Source organism: Osmerus mordax, chromosome 8 (genome assembly GCF_038355195.1).
Source record: "Osmerus mordax isolate fOsmMor3 chromosome 8, fOsmMor3.pri, whole genome shotgun sequence".
NCBI classification, from domain to species: domain Eukaryota; kingdom Metazoa; phylum Chordata; class Actinopteri; order Osmeriformes; family Osmeridae; genus Osmerus; species Osmerus mordax.
In genome coordinates, this window is record NC_090057.1 from 4,691,393 (window position 1) to 4,710,024 (window position 18,632).

Sequence of the window (18,632 nt, forward strand, 5' to 3'; positions counted from 1 at the left end):
TGGCTCCAGGAACAGGAAGTGGGGGACTTTGATAAACGGACACCCTGATGCTGGAGTGGCTGGTTTTAATAAACGACTCAACTGGACTGTGGAAGAGATGTCCTGACCCTAGTGTATGGACATAATGCTACTAAAATGGATATCCAATTATATAATGGTATAATAACGTCTATTGCGTCATAGAAGAGAGTAGAGAGATGGGCTGTAGATTGACTTTCAAATGAGATTATATATATAGATAGATAGATAGATAGAGAGAGAGACACACACTATAAATTGAGCTTTTCTAGAGCGACAGGACGATGCTTGCTGCCCTCTGTTCTGCCAAGATCGTTGTTGGTGCCTGTAGGGAGATACATGTCCCTAATGAAGGGGCTAATATTTTCCCATTATTATTATTTTTGTATTTTATTATTAATATCATCATCCTTGAAGGCTAGGCCTAGTCTTCCACTCTGGAGTTTTTTTCCCCCCTAAACCTTGTGTCCTGCGTTGACTGAACCTTCCAAAAACCTTCTGTCAGCCAATTGTAGAGGAGGGAAGAGGCCTGTCATCCAGTGTTTCTCTAACCCAGTCTGACACTGTGCCCTTCTCTGCCGCAGAGGTCTCTACTCAGACATAGAGAGAGGAGGAGGAGGAGGGGCGGGTGGAGGGATTTTAGGAAAGAAAGAGAGAGGAAGTAATGATGACATGAGGTTGGAGAGTGGAAGGGGGGTGCCTCCTTTCCATGTCTGTCATCTTGCCCCCCTGTCGGAAGGCAAAGTTGGTTGAACAGGTGAAGATTAGACTAGACAAGATGAGACACATTGGAATCTCTCTGCAAATCCAATAATTATGTGAGAAAAGTCTCAGAAGTGCCTGTTAACCGGTTGGGTATAATTACCGCAATAATACAGGACAGTCTGTTTGCATGTCTGGGCTAGTGAGCTTTCCTTGTTTTTTTTGTTGTCGTTGCTTTCAGTCATCATTTTCTGAGACAGCAACTTCACAGCTTAAAGGGAATACTCACAGTGTCTACGTCTTTCAGTCTCTCCCTCTCTTTCAGAACAGACATCAGGATGTCTCTGCCACAGCTGTCAGTTTGAGATCAGAAAAAGCGACACCGTTTGCGGCACGTTAACAAGAGATCTTCTTTTCACACACAGATTCCAGCTGGGGTTCTGAAGGTTCTGTGTTGCATTCGGCCGGGGTCTCTGGGTCTGGAGGGGATTTAGATCCTCCTGTAGGAGAGGATGAGGATATGTGGACTCATCAATGTAACACCTTGTCACTGAAACGCCATTGGCAAAAGGCCTACGCCAATCGGAGTGGTGCACATGTAATAGAATTCGCTATTTTCGTCTCTTCTACTCACGTTGTGTGATGTCATTTACTCTTCCCTGTCAAATGGCATTTTCCCTGACCAGGGACTAGAATCAATGGAACTTTTCCTTTGGTTGATTCCTTTCTATGTGAATGCTAGATGGTAGATTCCAAAAATCTAATTTTAAATCCAGTTTTGGTAACGCAGAATGAAATGGGAAACCTTCTGAAAATGCCTCCTGTTGAAGTGTGTAATTATAGCTTCATCAATAGCATTTGAAGGCCTGTTTTACTCATCGAAGCTGAAAGATTACTTGTAAAGCTCCAGTTGATACTGATAAATGGGTGAGAATGTGTTTTCAGTGGGTTTCAATAGTAGGGGGAAAGCTATGCCCCATTTCATCTCTGTTGCAGTCAAACAACCAAACTGTAATGGAAACAGGGAATCCTTAGGACTGGACCGATGAGCAGCACCCTTTTCAGAGTATTAGACTGATATTCTTACTGTTACATCACTGTTGTTGGATTGACATTGTGCTTGGCACAGGTGGGGCTGCAGGTCCTTTCAACTGAAGGTCCTTGCTGAACTTAAAGTGACACACAACCTGGCAACCACACAACCTGGTAACCTTGTGGTCCAGTCAGCGATGCTGGGATGAGCCCTAGGTGGCATGTTCATTCAGGTTTGGTCATTTGCATGATGAGAAGCCACACATTCAGGAAATCCAATTGCCTTTATTCATGTGAACACCAAGACGACATGATGTCATTAAAGAAAGGAGGAGAGAATATGTACATAAGACCCATGTACCATCAATGACGATTCAATGAGATTCCATAACGCTGATGGGATTTGACCAGAAGGATAAAAGAGGTTGAAGATGAACTTATCGAGTAGCGTGTATTAATGTATTGTTTCTGGCTGTGGATGAAGCATGGTTATATAAGCCTAATACACAGCAGCTCAGCAGTGACTGGGACTCAAGCCAGCGGCGCTATGTAGATTTATGTAAATAGTCGCCATGACGTCTGTGGTCATGGGTAGAGAAGCCCACAGTTCCCAAGAGGAACTACATTAAGCATGGTGCTGTGTGGTCAATACATGGACATTGATGTCATGTTGTGGCTGTAGGTTTTCTGGGTAATGTAGTTTAAAGTACACAGCGCCTTTCACCTGGCTCATAACCATGTAGTCCCCTTTAGGCTAAACGCCTAGTTGTGCTTATTCATTTAGCCTCTGTGTTGATATCCAGCTTATATGGTTGGTTTTAGTGACCCTCTAGTTTGGGAGGAAAGCCTGTTTAATCCCTGACTCACCCACGAGTCATGACCTTTAACCTCCTGTGCCAGAGGGCATCTGTGTCACTGACCCCTGGACATGCAGCATGAGAGGTTGTGTGTTTACGGTTGGGAAGGTCATGAAACTCCACTTGTTGTTATCAGTACCACAGAAGACTCTCAATTCATCCAAGTTCTTTTCCACTCAAGGTGAAAATAGCAAGGCGCTCAGCAACGCAAAAGCAGCAAGCAGAAAGCTACAGTCATAGAAAGCAATTACAAAAAGCTGCCAAAAACGTGCTGTCTGATCCAGGACCTTAGCCTCAACTGTTATGAGCTGGCTGGCAGGGGAGCATGCGCAGGAGGCTCAGCCAGCATGACCAGCCAGAGACATGAAGAAGAAGCGTTTGTTGACATCGTTCTGGCTAGACAAGCATACTTTGTGGTACTAAATCAAAAGGTCAATTGGTTGGTAGTTGATGAACTGTAGGTTGTTAATGTTTATTGACTGATGATTGAAGGTCTGCTAAGAGCTCCTGTTTCTAGGGTATCGACCTGTTTGTCTTCACATCCGAGAGGGCGATGGAGGGGGGTGGGTTGTGTGTGTGTGTGTGTGGTTGGAGAGAGAGTCTGTTTATTTATAGGGCTCTGGGGAGGCTCGAATGCAGACGGCTGTCTTGTTGCTATCGCACGTCTGTGTTGGGGGAGACAACTAGTGATGCCTTCCTCCACTGTCTCTTCTACTCAGTCAGCACCCTCACAGAGCCCACTCACCTCACGCCTATAGCAGACAGTGTTTGTGTGTGTGTGTGTGTGTGTGTGTGTGAGAGAGACACAGTCTGTGTGAGAGTCTATCTCTGCGTGTGTGTGTCTTTGTGTGAATCAGTATGTGTGTGTGTGTGTGCACCATTGTACCATGTTCCTGGTTGTCTCCCTGATGATTAGGCCACTTGTGGGTTTTAGTTCTTGTGCCCTTAATCTCTTGATTAGGTTGGAAGAATGGCAGTCTGGCAGCCTGCCAGGAGTAATTCCCTGAAATCAAAGCTGAGGGCTTATTGTTGTCACTGGGACTAAGTATTCCGCTGTGGTCATGTGACACATGGCTTGTAATCAAACACAAGTGACACATGTCACCAACTAGAGGTTTGGTTTTCCAGAACCCACACACACACACACACACTTCCTAACGTCTCTACCGGTGAACATTACTGCTGTCCAAGGTCTCGTCAGAGCCTGCCCCTAATCCCTGAGGTTGGTGATTAAGAGGAGAGCTGCTGGCAGAGTTCATGTGAATGTGTTGAAACACTTGTTCAGTTAAGGAAGGGCCCTCTTGTTGGCTTTCAGCCGTTTCACCTTTCAGGCTTCCATGTTGTGAAGGAAACCAGCCCTGTGAACACAAACGTTCACATCACTGTGTGTGTGTGTTACATGACTACTAACTCAGGGCAGATGGTTGATGTTAACAAACACAAAAGTGCACACACACCTTTTCTCATCGCTCTCCTTCTCTCCCTCTCCCTCTCCCTCTCTCTCTTTCTCCTTTTCCCTCCCTTCCTTCCTTCCTCCCTCCCTCCCTCCCTCCCTCCCTCCCTCCCTCCCTCCCTCCCTCCCTCCCTCCCTCCCTCCCTCCCTCCCTCCCTCCCTCCCTCCCTCCCTCCCTCCCTCCCTCCCTCCCTCCCTCCCTCCCTCCCTCCCTCCCTCCCTCCCTCCCTCTCTGTCTTCACACACATACTTCAAATTGCGTGAGGAGGTGAGGCGTTTCTCCTGATGGAACTACCTAGCTGGCGCTAACATCTCACCCGAAGCCAGGTCTTGTCAGAGGGAGTTAGCGCCAGGCTAACTGACGAGCCAGCTCTGGCTTTGATGGCCTCCCAGGGGCCTGTGGTGACGCGCCTGGGCTGCCAGGTTATGTCGTTCCACCGATTTAATGCAGCATGGATGCCCATTCAACTTGCTCCAGCTCCCCCTCGCTCCTGAGTGTTGCCCTGGCTGTGACTGAGCACGGGGGAGCGGAGAGCTGAGAAGAGAGGGTGCTGGAGGATTTTTTTTATTTTTATTTATTCATTTATTTTTGTTGCCAACTTGGGTTTGGGGGCAGCAACAGAACAACAGGCGTGGGCAGTCGAACGCCTCCCAAATACATCATGGAGGCTCTGCTGTTCTGATGGGTGCCAAGTCATGAACAAAGATGCCTCTCTATTTTCTGCTCTCACTTATTCTCTTATTCTCGCTCTCTCTCGTTCTCTCGCGCCTCTCTCTCTTTCTTTGTTTCTGACATACCAAGACTCAGCAGTGTTACAGCAGTTTCTAGCCTTCCTCTTCATGTTTGATGGAGTTTGTCCTTGATTGGACAGCCTTCTCCTCAACTGTGCTGTTCCAGAATATTCTTTCCTGTGTGCATGTGGACAGCAGACCGCAGCTCTCTGTAATGAAGAACTCATTGGTAGACAAGAGGTCTGTTCTGTACACATTGAGGTCAGATTTCATGGAAAGTTTTCTGCTGAAACATTGGAAGTTTCTTCCACATCTTGTAGTCATTGACCAAGTCTATCCACACACACACACACACCCACACACCCCTCACACACACACAGACAGACACAGATGGGCTCAATAGCCCCCCCCCCATCTGTGCACACACTCCTTCACTCTTGCCCTGTGTGTGCCTATACCCTCACCAGCCGGCCTCAGTGTTGAAACACACCATAGTGCTGTCGTGAATATGAGAGCCTTGTCCAGCAATGGGACCACACCAGTTCAGGGCTCTGCATGCTTTATAAAAAACTATCAACAGATGGCTTTCAGACCGGCAGTCAGTTGGTATTGATCTCTGAATATTCTCTGTGTGTGTGTGTGTGTGTGTGGTTGCTCAGGCCTCTCCCAGCCCCCCATGGCGTAGCGTGTGTGTGACACGGGGCATGTGGACGCCACTAGAGTGGCTGGGGTCTCTCCAGTCCTGCCCAGATGGCCCTCCTCCAGAGCCTGCCTGAACGACACCCCCTCCTCATAGACAGACACGCACCCCGCCACACACACACACACTCATATACACTCCTCAAGCCCTTGACCAGGCTTTTGTTGGGGGTTGAGGGCGTGAGCTCTGTTGGAAGGGTGGGGGGTTGAGGGAGTGGGGAAGGCCTGAGTAAAATGGGTCATGGTGGCCCTGATGCGATGGGAAGTGACACTCTGAGGGACAGAGTTATGAATGTGTCTGTCTGCATCACTCTGCCACACACACACACTCACACACACAGAGCATCCTCCCTTTACAGAATCAACATACACACATACAGGAGAAAAAAGAATAGAAGTGCATACTTCTAGAGAATAGTACTCTGTGAGTACAAGGTCTCCACTCAGATTTGTGGTTTTACTTTTGCCTCTATCTCTTTCTTTCTCTCTCTCCATCTCTCTCTGCCCCTCTCTCTCTCTGCCTCTCTCTCTCTGCCTATCTGCCTCTGCGTTATGTTTAGTTGGACATGGCTGTGTATTATCTTGTGTTCCTGCACTGTATGATTCAGTTGAAGCATTGTACATAAACACCAGGCACAGCACAGCTCCTCAGGGTCAATATGAGTTAGAGTGATCAGCATGGGATTCTGGTCCAGCTTAGTGAGTGGGGAAGAGGGAGGGGGAGATGGAGGGATGTCAGGCAGGAGGGGGTTTTAATTGGCCGCGCCGTCTTCCCCAGGGATGAGTTTTTGGAGGTGTTAAAGAGAAGAGGGCGAGGAGACGGTCTCTTAAGAGCCCTCAGGGGTGTGTGTGGGTGTGTGTGTGTGTGTGTGTGTGTGTGTGTGTGTTCTTATCACTCCCATCATGTCGTGTGTAATTCCGAAATGAGGTTCTCTTGGATTGAATTTCCCTAACGCCTCACATCAAAGGCTTAGTGATAGAGAGGGAGAGAGAGTATGATGGCCGTTATATCATCCATCCCCCTGGCTACACTTGTGAGATCCCTCTCTCCTCCCCTGCCAGATACTTGGTCCAACCTCAGATCACTGTGGATCACTGTGATCCTATCCTGTGATAGGCTCATCCTCAAGCTCACAACTCATCTCTCACACCAACCAGCTGGGGTCAGGTGGCTGAGCGTTTAGGGAATCGGGCTAGTAATCAGAAGGTTGCCGGTTCGATTTCTGGCTGTGCAAAATGACGTTGTGTCCTTGGGCAAGGCACTTCACCTTACTTGCATCGGGGGAATGTCCCTGTCTGCTAAATTACTAAATCTAACCACAGAAGGCCCTCACCACACCATCACAAAATGACGGTACCCATGTTGGCACCACAGACGCATCATTAAAGACCCGAGTGAGGCTTGTGGAGTCGGAGCATCGAGACACTGTTTCTCTGGGAGTCCGGATTGTCCCCTCCACGCTAGCAGAGCCTGGGTCGTCCTAATCGGCTTGGGCCCTGAACGCAGGTCAGCCCTGCAGATGAAGCCAGATTAGAGGGTCACAAGGGAGGGAAAGAGGATTAGTGTAGCTGGCTTGCTGGGTCTCTTCGTTCAAAAAACACCAGTCAGCCTGGCGACAAGCCAGTCAGCCAGCCAGGCAACCAGTCAGCCAGCCCGGCCACAAGCCAGCCAGGAAACCAGTCAGCCAGCCCGGCCACAAGCCAGCCAGGCAACCAGTCAGTCAGCCATGACGCCAGCCACACGTTCGAGGCTACTGGAAAGAGGAGTAGATAACTATTCACCCTGGCAGAGAATCTGTCCACCACTTCTGCCAGGAGATGAGTACAGATGCATCTATATGTTTTGTCCAATTGTCTGGCTCAGGACTAGAACCAGGACCTTGGGCACAGACGATTATTATTAGCTACGATGTTTTGAGTCATTTCAAGAAATATGCTGTCTAACAACCATTGTGTCTATGTATGGTTTGTAGCTCACGCAATCGCGTCTGATTATCTTTCAGCCGGTCAACCAGGGAATGGGGCTCAGCAGCTTCATCTGGTGGTTGGGGTTGAAACTGCGGGCTAGAACTGTGCTAGTTGGACTGGGCAAATGAGGCATATGATATGAAACAACTCAGAATGAAGGCTAAGCAGATTATTTGTGTTTGCGTGTGTGTTTTTGACAGCTCAAACTTTATTTCAGTGAAAACAAGCTACTTGTCTGAATCACCAGAGCAACCCCACCCACCAAACATGTCCTCGCCTCTTCTATAGACATGCCGCCCTGCCCATCCCCAGAACAACTGTTCTTTTTCTTGCTTCCATTTATGAGAGCAACAGTGGGTTGGTGGCAGAACACCATGATGTGTCTCTGACACGCTGTCAGAACACCGTGCCTGCGTACCTCTGCACCTCTGCTTTGATCTCTCTGTAAATTAGGTTTGGAAAACAAGTTCCAGAACACCCACAGAGAAAGAGGTAGCTCGGAGCAGCGGCAGACTGTCCCTGGTCTGAACCAACAGAAACCTATTCCTTTCTATGTACCCAAATCTCTCTCTCTGTCTCTCACTCTTTCTCTCTCTCTCACTCTTTCTCTGTCTCTCTCTCTCTCTCTCTCTCTCTCTCTCTCTCTCTCTCTCTCTCTCTCTCTCTCTCTCTCTCTCTCTCAGACAGGTGGGCAGGTCCCTGTGCAGTTCTGCATGGTGACTAACAGAATTAGGTTACTCATCGTTGTTTTGCCACAAAAGGCTAATTTTAGCTTTAGGGATTAGCAAAAGAGCAAACCAGCGCAGAGGAGAGAGTTAAGTGAGGGAGAATAGCCGTAAACGATGCATCCAATCGTGATATGATAAAACACATGGACGCACAGCCAACACAGGGCAGCATGTGACTGGGAGTGCTGGGCCTTCAGCTCCTCATCCAGGAGAATGTCAGTAGACTCTGAGCTATGGGGCCCTCTGCTCATGTGCCCCTCACTGGCTGTGTCCTGATGGGGCCCTCTGCTCATGTGCCCCTCACTGGCTGTGTCCTGATGGGGCCCTCTGCTCATGTGCCCCTCACTGGCTGTGTCCTGATGGGGCCCTCTGCTCATGTGCCCCTCACTGGCTGTGTCCTGATGGGGCCCTCTGCTCATGTGCCCCTCACTGGCTGTGTCCTGATGGGGCCCTCTGCTCATGTGCCCCTCACTGGCTGTGTCCTGATGGGGCCCTCTGCTCATGTGCCCCTCACTGGCTGTGTCCTGATGGGGCCCTCTGCTCATGTGCCCCTCACTGGCTGTGTCCTGATGGGGCCCTCTGCTCATGTGCCCCTCACTGGCTGTGTTTGAAATGCTAATGGCTCTCTTTTTCTCCTCTCTCTTGCTTTTGTCTGCTTTCTCTCTCCTCTCCCTCTCTCTCATTCTTTCTGGCTCTGTCTCTCCTCTTCAATAGATCCCTCTTCTAACTACATCAGACAGCTGGAGAGTAAAGTACGGATTTTGGAGGACAATAAAAACAAGCTTCTCTCACAGGTAAGGTCATTACACACACACACACACACATCCACACAAACACACACATGCAGACTGGCCTGACTTGTCCTGATGCTAATCATAATGCCCTCTCAAGTCTTACAAAAGACACTATCACTTTGTTCTCAACTTGAACAACATGAACTTGCAACTTGGAATTATAATCAGAGTTCGCCATTTGCTTTTTTTATTTAAGAGTTTTCCCTGCTGACAACTCGATGTAGCTACACAAAAATAACAGGCTTTTCTTGAAGACAAAGTGAAGTTTTCAAGCCTGTTTTTAGCCCACCTCTCTCAGCGAGCTGTCTGGAGGGTGGAGAATGTGCTTAGTCATGTTTAATTCATGGAGGAGCAGTAAACCCTGGTAACAAACCAAGATATTGGGCCTTGAAGAGGGCGGAGGAGCAGAGACGAGAGGCGGGGTGAGGAGAAGAGAGGGAGGGAGGGAATGAGAAGAGTGAAAAAGAATCAGAGGCATAAGAAAAGAAATGCTGTTGGCTTTTTATTTTTTGGCCAACCTTATTGTGACATTGACATTCTGAGTGGGAGTTGAAGAGGGGGGGAATCCCGTCTAACCTTGAGCAGGACCTGGATGGAGAGATGAGAGGGGGACAGACAGAGTGGCGGAAGGAGGGTAAGGGGGACCTTTCCAGGTCACTTCGTTTTCACCTGTTAGCCCTCTAGTGCTTGGGGAAGGTTAGACATGGTTCACATCACCTGGTTGTCAAACACGACATACTTGCAACTTAAAACCCACGACGTTCTAATCTTCTAATACCTTGCTCGGTTGAATCATTAACCTTGTGTCAACATTGTCTTTCAATCTATGAGAATGGAGATAACACAAGATTAGTTCATTTCAGAGTATCCTACATAAGGGCCTGCTCTGAAGAAGTACTATAAATGTTCTAATTGGAATATACTTTTTTTTTAAGTCACTATGTTTGCCAATTATCTGTCCACTGATCCATGTAGGAAAATTATGTGGGAAGAAATCTTTTTATGGTCTGTGTAATTACAGCAAAGTGCTCCGATTACAATGTTGAAGAGATCTGACAGAGCCTGTTTCCTTTAGCACAAGGACAGTTAAGATTAGCCTTCCTTTGAATTTTGGGTAGGCGTAAAAAATAATTGCTTCATTCCTTGCACAATAGGGATTTATTTAAGCATAACTAAGATAATATTTGAATAACTGTGAGAAGAGATGTATTGTTTCATGGGGACTCTTAATGACCAAGAAGTGTTTTTCTCCAGCTAACTTATGTTGGAGATACTCAGTAATAACTGGGAGAGCAACTCCCAACTGGAACTGGTGGACATCCTGTCCTTTAACTTGTGATGTTTCTCATCTTCAGGCTTGTAACAGACATAGCTTATCACAATTACCAACCAAGAAGGTAACAAATTAAAACTACATAACTTCCACTTGCTAAAAGGCAAAGCTCTACTTTCCTAAAACACCTCTGAATCTCTGCCACTATGCTTTTACTGCAGTCCCTCTCTGCCTGGTGACGGATCTTCCTTTAACCCCTTTCGCATCACCCACCTGCTGGTAGCATGCTAAGCTAATGGCTGTACAGGCTTCTATGAGGCTGCCCTGTTGTGGGAGCTAGGTGCTGCTGGGGTGCGTTAGCTAGGTGGCTACCTGCAGGCTTGAGGAGAGGGGGGGGGGGTCTACATGGTGCTCTGTAGTATGAACAGCTTGTCCTGGCTCCCAGACATGCCTGGCTGTGTGAATAATTTAGCAGAGTTGAGGCGATGCTGGTCATGCCAAGAAATCAATACTGAATGAGTAACAACTGGTGTGTAAGTGAACAGTATGAAAATGTTTTAAAATTTCATGAAAGTCGTCTTGTTGGTTTTTTCGTTGTCTAGGAACCTTTTCGTTCTTTTTTTAACATTGAAAAAACTCTTACGTAAGGCTGCAAGACGTAATTTGAGTTTTTTTTTTTTTAAAGGGTCTGGATTTTTTTTCTCCTTGTTTTTTAAGATAAAAGCTTATACATACACAGACCCACTGCCTCAGTCTTACGTAATAGCCTGGTGGCCAACATGTCTCAATGCTAGCAGGTGTTATTCAGAAGGGATTATCCTGCTTAGCTGAGATATTGCCCAACTTTTAGTATTGTGCAACAGAGTCAGTGTATCTTTGTTGAAAGAAGAAATCTTAAGAAAACAATATGAATTTAGAGGGAATGCCGACACACACACCACCCCAGTCTCTGCCACACACACACATATGTGTGTGAGGCAGAGGCATTCCATTATGGCCAGCCATACTCATAAAGGTCAACAAACTGTGACTATGATGGATTGCCTTAATACCAGATGACACCTCATCCATTAACTGCAGGCTAATTACCTGAGTGACTTTGTCTCCGTGGCCTCTGACAAGCAGAGCAGGCAGGTCACCAGAGAAGACTCTCATAGGGACGTTACGGATGACTGATGATGGCTGGGGCAGTTACACAGCTATTACGCTCTGCACCGCAGCATTTCACTCACATGAGCTCTTTGGTTGTTTGACACCAATATCCTTCTTTTGAGATCACACCAAACTTTTGTTACTTTCTTAACGTATTTATGCATTCAAAATGCGTTCTATAATATGCCATCTGTCTCGTACAGACAATAGACATGACCCGACATGGCAGATATACTCACAGTTGTAATGATGCTCCCAGCCATTACATGTGTGTGTGTGTGTGTGTGCTCGTGGTTTGCGTCAGAGAAAACAAAAAACACCATTGAGCGTGTGAACCTGTGCGTCTTCCAGGGAAAACGTGTGTGTGTGTGTGTGTGTGCCTTACCGCGTTGGCCGTCATCCTGGAGCAACACCATTGCGTGACAGGAGAAATGTCAGATGGAGTGTTGGCGCTGACTGCGCCTCGGTCGTCCAATGAGAGGCCGGCCCCATCCCTGAACCCCGCCCCCAGGGAGACCCAGTTTAACGGGCCTGGGTGGAGGGGGGGTTGTAGAACCACGTTCTGCTTCTACTGAACCAAGCTTCATGCTCTACCACTTACAATAGGCCTGTGCATTACGCAACCACACCTACTAATTTCCTACTAATTATCTGATTTTTCATTTTAATGGTTAAAACGTGTTTTTACCATTAGTTTATTGGATGGTCTGATCAGTTTTTGTGTGTATTTTTGTGTGTGGTGCTGTGGGTGTGCATGTGTGTGTATGTGTGCGTGTAATGTAACTGTGTTGACGTCTCTGTGGGCCCAGCAGTGTAACCCTGGAGACCTGCGCATGCTGAGGAAGGGCATGACTCTGTACCACTCTGAGTCTCAGCTGTCCTCCCTGCCACAGCGCCAGGACGCTCTGCACAACGTGAGTACTCTCTCCTCCCCTCTCTCTCCTTCTCTCTCTCTCCTCCCCTCTCTCTTTCCCTCTCTCTCTTTCTCTCTCTCTCCTCCCCTCTCTCTTTCACTCTCTCTCTTTCCTCCCCTCTCTCTCCTCCCCTCTCTCTTTCCCTCTCTCTCTTTCTCTCTCTCTCTTTCCTCCCCTCTCTCTCTTTCTCTCTCCCTCTCTCTCTCCCTCTGTGTCCTCCCCAAGTCCGCTTGATCCCAAATTGCATATGGAATTAATTATCCTTCTCTCCTGCCTGACCCCCTGACCTCCCAGTGTGGTGGGAGGGGGGGGGGGGTGGAGCTGGTAATAGTTTTCTGACAGACACACACAGCAGACCACCACATGCCACCACCTTCAGCACAGAGAAAATCAATAGTGTATTTAATCAAGCCCAAACTGTCTCCCTGGCCTGCTCTGTCACGCTACGCAGCTTAGATGTTATGGTGCCACTCTGGGGGTCAGGGTCGGTGGCCTTCCCGTGAACTTTGACCCCTGGATGTTCCTCTGACAAGGATGATAAATGAAGGGTTGTCACGGCAGCGTGTTGTGGCCTAGCTCGGCTTATGGTGTTTACATGTGGCACGTGCCTTCAGTTTGATTACACAAGTGATATGTGGAACCTCCCCATATCAGTTAAAATGTTGAATAATTGTGTTAACTAAATTTTAGATTGATTATTATTCTGTGTTAGGTCATTAAAAAGGCATGTAATTGAAAGCCACATGACATATTTGATGTCGGCCTAACTAGACAGTTGGAATATAATTGTCAGTTTCCCCGGGATCAACAAAGCCTTGTGACATCTAGACTCTACATGATCAGATGAATACTAGTGGCTGAGGTCATCATGCATCATTAAGTCACCCACCAATAGACTCCCCGCTCCCTGCTGAGCAGGTGGTCTGTGTGTCTTCACTGCTGTGGTCAAGATCTATCACGGTGATTAGATATGGGACTCACTTCCTCCTTCTTGTTTTGGTGCTGTCGCCATGGTGTCTCCATGGAGACCTTTTCATTATGGGCTGCACGTGGATTGATTGGTTGTGCTGCGATGTGGCCTGAGTCCATCCATGCGTGAGCGCTTAGCCCTTATTGGAGTGGAGAGACGGAGGCACGGAGATGGAGGGAAGAGATGGGGGGTGGGGGGGAGACAGAGAGAGATGAAGTGAATGAGAGGGCAAGACTGAGGGATGGGAAAAGAGATCAAATAAAGAGTGGATAGAATGAATGGGCGGGATGGAGAGAGGATATTACAAACAGGCTGCCAGGAGACAGGACACAGAACTCAATGTTCTCTATCTTTCTGTTCCATCCAGTGAGTGGAGGATGGAACTCATACTCCTTATTCCTTTATATTTAGCTGTGCTTCTATCAGCGTTCAAACAAGGATCACCCTGCCCCACTTTCAAGTCACGTTGTGGGTCTAAGAGTGATGGGGAGAGAGAGAGAGAGATGGGGAGGCAGATAGATAGGAGGAGGGAAAGTGAAGAAAAGAGAGAGAGAGACCAAGCGTTTTCATTGATGCAAACATAGATATTCAACTCTTAGTCTTAACTGCTGGTTCTGACAGAGAGTGTTGGTGCTCCTACAGGAAGGTCTTTAAAAGGAATATTTATGCAGGAGATCAGCCAGGACTGTTCATCCATATGAATAACAAGCAACGCCCGGGGCTGTGAGCCTCTCCGAGACTGTCCAAACTGCAAACTAACATTTACTGTACAGCTGCATCTGTGAAGCAGCTGAATCTAATACTCAGTAACACTCCTGTTTACTCTTCCCAATCCCTCTACTTAACCTGCGGAGGAGAGGGGGGGAGTTGGAGAGTCGGCAGGCAGGGCTGTAGACTAGGTTGTCAGCTGAAGTTGACCTCCCAACGAGGACTGTTTGACATTTGTTCACGGTTCTTTTGGGATGTTCCATGAAGGCATGCTACGGTTTCGGAGGCCAGAAAGGTTGCAGCCTGACCTGGGAGGAATGCAGTCCAGGAGAATCGGGTGGAGGCTGGGCGAGGTGGAGGCTGGGCAAGGTGGAGGCTGGGCAAGGTGGAGGCTGGGCGAGGTGGAGGCTGGGCAGGTGGAGGCTGGGCAGGTGGAGGCTGGGCAGGTGGAGGCTGGGCAGGTGGAGGCTGGGCAAGGTGGAGGCTGGGCAGGTGGAGGCTGGGCAGGTGGAGGCTGGGCAAGGTGGAGGCTGGGCAGGTGGAGGCTGGGCAAGGTGGAGGCTGGGCAGGTGGAGGCTGGGCAAGGTGGAGGCTGGGCAAGGTGGAGGCTGGGCAGGTGGAGGCTGGGCAGGTGGAGGCTGGGCAGGTGGAGGACTGGATCTCAGACTGAGAGTCACAGAGCTGTGTCTAATACAGGTCCACCTTACCAGGGCCAGGGTGAATAGAGCTATTGTGAAGCTCCCCTGCTCTCTCTCTCTCTCTCTCCCTCTTGTTTTCTCTCTCCCTCTCTTTTTCTGTCTCCCTCTCTGTCCCCAACAGAGGGGTATTATTCCTGGGGGCCTGGATGAGTCAGAGCCCCTTTCAGGTCACATCACAGAGCACAGGGAGTGTTCAGAGTGGACTGTTTATAATCAGGGGCTCTACAGCGCTTTTGTTCTGCTGAGTCCGACCCATCTGAAGCAGGGTGAAGCATCTATGAAGCCCTCTGTGACACTGCTTCTAAAACCAACACGCATTTGATTTGTGCTCACAAAAAGGGCTTTGCTTTGAAGCTCTTAAGTGTTTTTTTTAATTGAGCTGCGGCCGTCCTATCAAGCAGGCTGCCAGACGAGACTCCTCCCTCTCCTGCTCCAGGGGTGTAATATCTGTCTCTCCGTCCAGGGCACAGGCCGTCTTCCCACCAGTGAGTCGTCTCCGGCAACAGGCTACCTATCCTGCGTCCAGAAGCCGGAGGCCGTGGTGCACGCCATGAAGGTAGGAGAGCGCTGTGTCCGGCCCTGGTCCCGTTTCAGATGAGGTCACTCTCCACTGTGCCTGGGGACCAAAGACCTTTCCTTGACTCTGATCACCGAAATACCGGTCCTTGGAACTTCTGCTGTGCTTATCTACATGCAGTATCTGTGTGTCGTTTGGGGGTGGGGGGGGGGGGAAGTATCTGCCGCATGAGTCAAGTGAAACTGTGTGGTTGTCCAGGTGCTGGAGGTGCATGAGAACCTGGACAAGCAGGCTCCAGAGGACTACGAGGAGGACCTCAGCGAGAAGGAGAAGGCCATCGTCCGAGAGATGTGCAACGTACGTACACAGCGTAAAAGCACTGGAGGCATTTCCTCCCTCTGTCTGCTCTGCACCCCCTCCAAACTCTCTCTCTCTCTCTCTCGCTGTCTTTCTCCATCTCTTTCTGTCTCTCTCGCTCCTCTGCTCATCTGTGTTATTGTCCCATCCCGGAGTTCTAATTAGAGTCCTTAATAAGAGGCTGCTAGTTGGCCTGTCAGAGCAATTACACTGAGGCAGCAGGGAAAAGAGCATTCTCTCCGTCCTTCCCCTGGGGCGCTTAGAGGCCCTGAAATGTATAAAAGGTTTGCTGATGGGGCGGGAGAGAGTGGGATGGAGACAGATAGCGAGGCACAGACAGCGAGGGAAAGAGAGAGAGCTGGAGAGAGGGATCGAGGCACACACAGAGAGATGGAGAGCGAGACAGAGATGGAGGGACAGAGAGAGGGAGAGAGACAGAGAGCAGACGGGATCTATCAGGTCTTTAGGGAGGTATGTGGCAGGACAGGGATGTGAAGGAGCACAACAATAGCCCCTCTGTATGCTCTGTGGCCCTGGGCCTCCTGGTCACACGGGGCCATGCTGCCTCCAGAACCCCACCTGCCTGCACTCCTCAAAGGCAGCACACGGCTCGCTGTGGGGGTGCTCTCTGCTCTCACAGGCTGCAGGTGAACAAGCAACTAACTGTTTCTTTCTGAGTTATATTACAGTTGTTTTCTATCTGTGTGTGTGTGTGTGTGTGTAGGTGGTATGGAGAAAGCTGGGCGATGCGGCAGGATCAAAGCCGTCCATCCGACAGCATCTCTCTGGGAACCAGTTCAAAGGCCCGCTGTAGCCTAGCAACGGGAGGGAGAAATGGAGGGGGTAGCATAACCTACCTACACTCACCTGATCTTTGTTCCTGCTGACTACGCTACCCAGCATACACCACACCTGCAGCCAATGCAGACTAAAGTACCCAGAACACACCACACCTGCAGCCAATGCAGACTACACTACCCAGAATACACCACTACAACATAATGTCTCTGTGACTGGACTCTATACAGACCTCTCAGGCACTCCCTCGAAACTACAGATCACACTTTTTATGTTTATGAACTTTTCCCAACTGGCAGCTGGCTATCGCTACTGGTTGACTAGTTTACAGTACTGAAAATTCTCCTGTCACTTCTTCTAAAAACAAAACCTGTTACACGAGAGCCATAGAAGTCCTTTCAGAGGACTGTGTCACATTGCGCCAGGAAGGCTGTGTGGTGAACCAATCAGGGCTGTTGGCTGACTGGCTAAAACATTTCCCAATGTTGGGTTAAATTCAGACATGGTTCGATAGAAACTACCAGAGACACCTTTTGTCCTCTCTGTTCGTCTCTCTCTGGTTAATTAGCATACTTAGCATTAGCACCCAAAGCGTTGAGAATTATGTGAAAACCCACTGTGACATAGCACCCTTTACTCAAAAATATAGGTCTATTAACACAGTATACAGATCACTTTTAAATGTGTGTAAAATATGTATAAAAAAACATAGCACTGCTTTGTTGTTCTCTTTGATTTGTTGTTTTAATTTTCTATTCTAGCGTGGCCAATGTTTTGTTTATGTTCATGAAAAGCACACGGCCGAACCTTAAACAGGGATTCATTTCCTTCTCAGTAGAACACGTTCAGATTTGTAACTTCTTTTTAAAAATGAATCATCTGGGTAATTTGTCATCCTGCAAACCTGTCAACGGCCAGTCTATCGAGAGATTGAGTTCCTCTTTGTATTTTGGGTGGTTAAACTCTTGAAGATCTAGGCTGTGTGCATGCTAGACAATCACGATCTCAGGTTGGGCCCAGGGCTTTACTGTCACCCATCTGTGACCCGGTTGAAGAAGACTGAATGGCTGTTGTTCCTTTGCTTGTCTGCCTGTGTATCTGTATTAAACCCTGGTTTCAGCGCAGTTGACAACTGTTAAGCTGAACTGTTAAAACGTGAAAACTGTTAACTTCTGCTGTATCCATGTGATACCAGACAGCTAAGAAATGTCTTCTGGAACACATAGTTAAAAAAAAATTTTTTACATAATATAATGCTCATCCATAATTCGACATGAACTGAATTCGAAGATGAATAAACTTGTCAAAGTTTTTATTTCAGACATTTGTTTAAACCATTCTGAAGGAGCCTTGATAACGATGTTATTGGCAATAACGTTTGACCCGTTGTCATGGATACAGCAGATGCCTGTCAGCCGTGACTGCATGTTTGTAAAACTATTTTTGTGTGAGAATGTGAGAGCCAAGTCTTCCCTAGATGTTTCTCAGTACAGTAACATGTTAGAGTATTCCTTGATGTCAGAATGATACTGTTGAGTATCCCGGTGAAGGTATTGATCATCAGGTGTCAGAGAGAGGGCGGGCCGTTAATAAGAAGGCTGTCGGCCCAGACATGAAGATGAAGCTGTCAGAATGAACTTCCTACTGAGAGTTCCTGATTAACATCTGCAGCTCTCCTTTGTATTATTCCTTGTTCCAAATTACAACATTGTTGAGGCTTCCATAAGAACCTAATGTGTTCTATCTCAAATGGGTCTGAAAAACTGGTACAAATATTGGTATTCGGGGTTAAAGTATGGGTTTAAAAAGTGTCCTTTTTCTAGGAACTAGTCAATTCGAAGATTCTAAGCCATTACATGATACAAACTATCTACGATATTAGTTGGCATTTGGTTTGAGATGTGCCACATTTTCTGCATGTTTTGATTTGGGACCTGTTTTTTTTTATAAAACCTAAGTTGTATGTCTGTTTTCTTTTGTAAATGTGCTAATACCACAATGCTGGATCCTAGAACCTACAGTGTTGATGCCAATTCCTGTAGTAACTAGCATGACTGTAACTCCTTTATGAAGTTTACTGATATCAGCTGACAGAAAATGAACATGAAATGGGTCACTTTTAAATGATTTGGGGGGGGGAAATAAAAAATAAACAACTGCTTTCTTTTTCATTGTGTCAATGACTCAACATGAATACTGTGAGGGTGAACAACACTGCCCCCTGCTGCAAGTGTAATCACAACACATGTTGACTTGATAACT

At 47.8% G+C, this 18,632-nt stretch overlaps 1 protein-coding gene across 4 annotated transcripts in view; it reads left to right on the plus strand.

The window, feature by feature from the left end:
• The window catches only part of ccdc85cb (coiled-coil domain containing 85C, b), a 32,222-nt gene extending 13,692 nt beyond the window's left edge, over positions 1-18,530 (plus strand). Inside the window, exons 2-7 of one of the 4 annotated variants that reach the window (XM_067241415.1) lie at positions 8,904-8,983; positions 10,339-10,380; positions 12,218-12,322; positions 15,162-15,254; positions 15,474-15,572; positions 16,297-18,530. In XM_067241415.1, the coding sequence (XP_067097516.1) occupies positions 8,904-8,983; positions 10,339-10,380; positions 12,218-12,322; positions 15,162-15,254; positions 15,474-15,572; positions 16,297-16,386 (509 nt within the window). In that variant the 3' untranslated portion in view covers positions 16,387-18,530. The remainder of the gene's footprint in view (positions 1-8,903; positions 8,984-10,338; positions 10,381-12,217; positions 12,323-15,161; positions 15,255-15,473; positions 15,573-16,296) is intronic. The other 3 variants (XM_067241416.1, XM_067241418.1, XM_067241419.1) reach the window with 3 other exon arrangements.
• Positions 18,531-18,632: the final 102 nt, after the last annotated feature.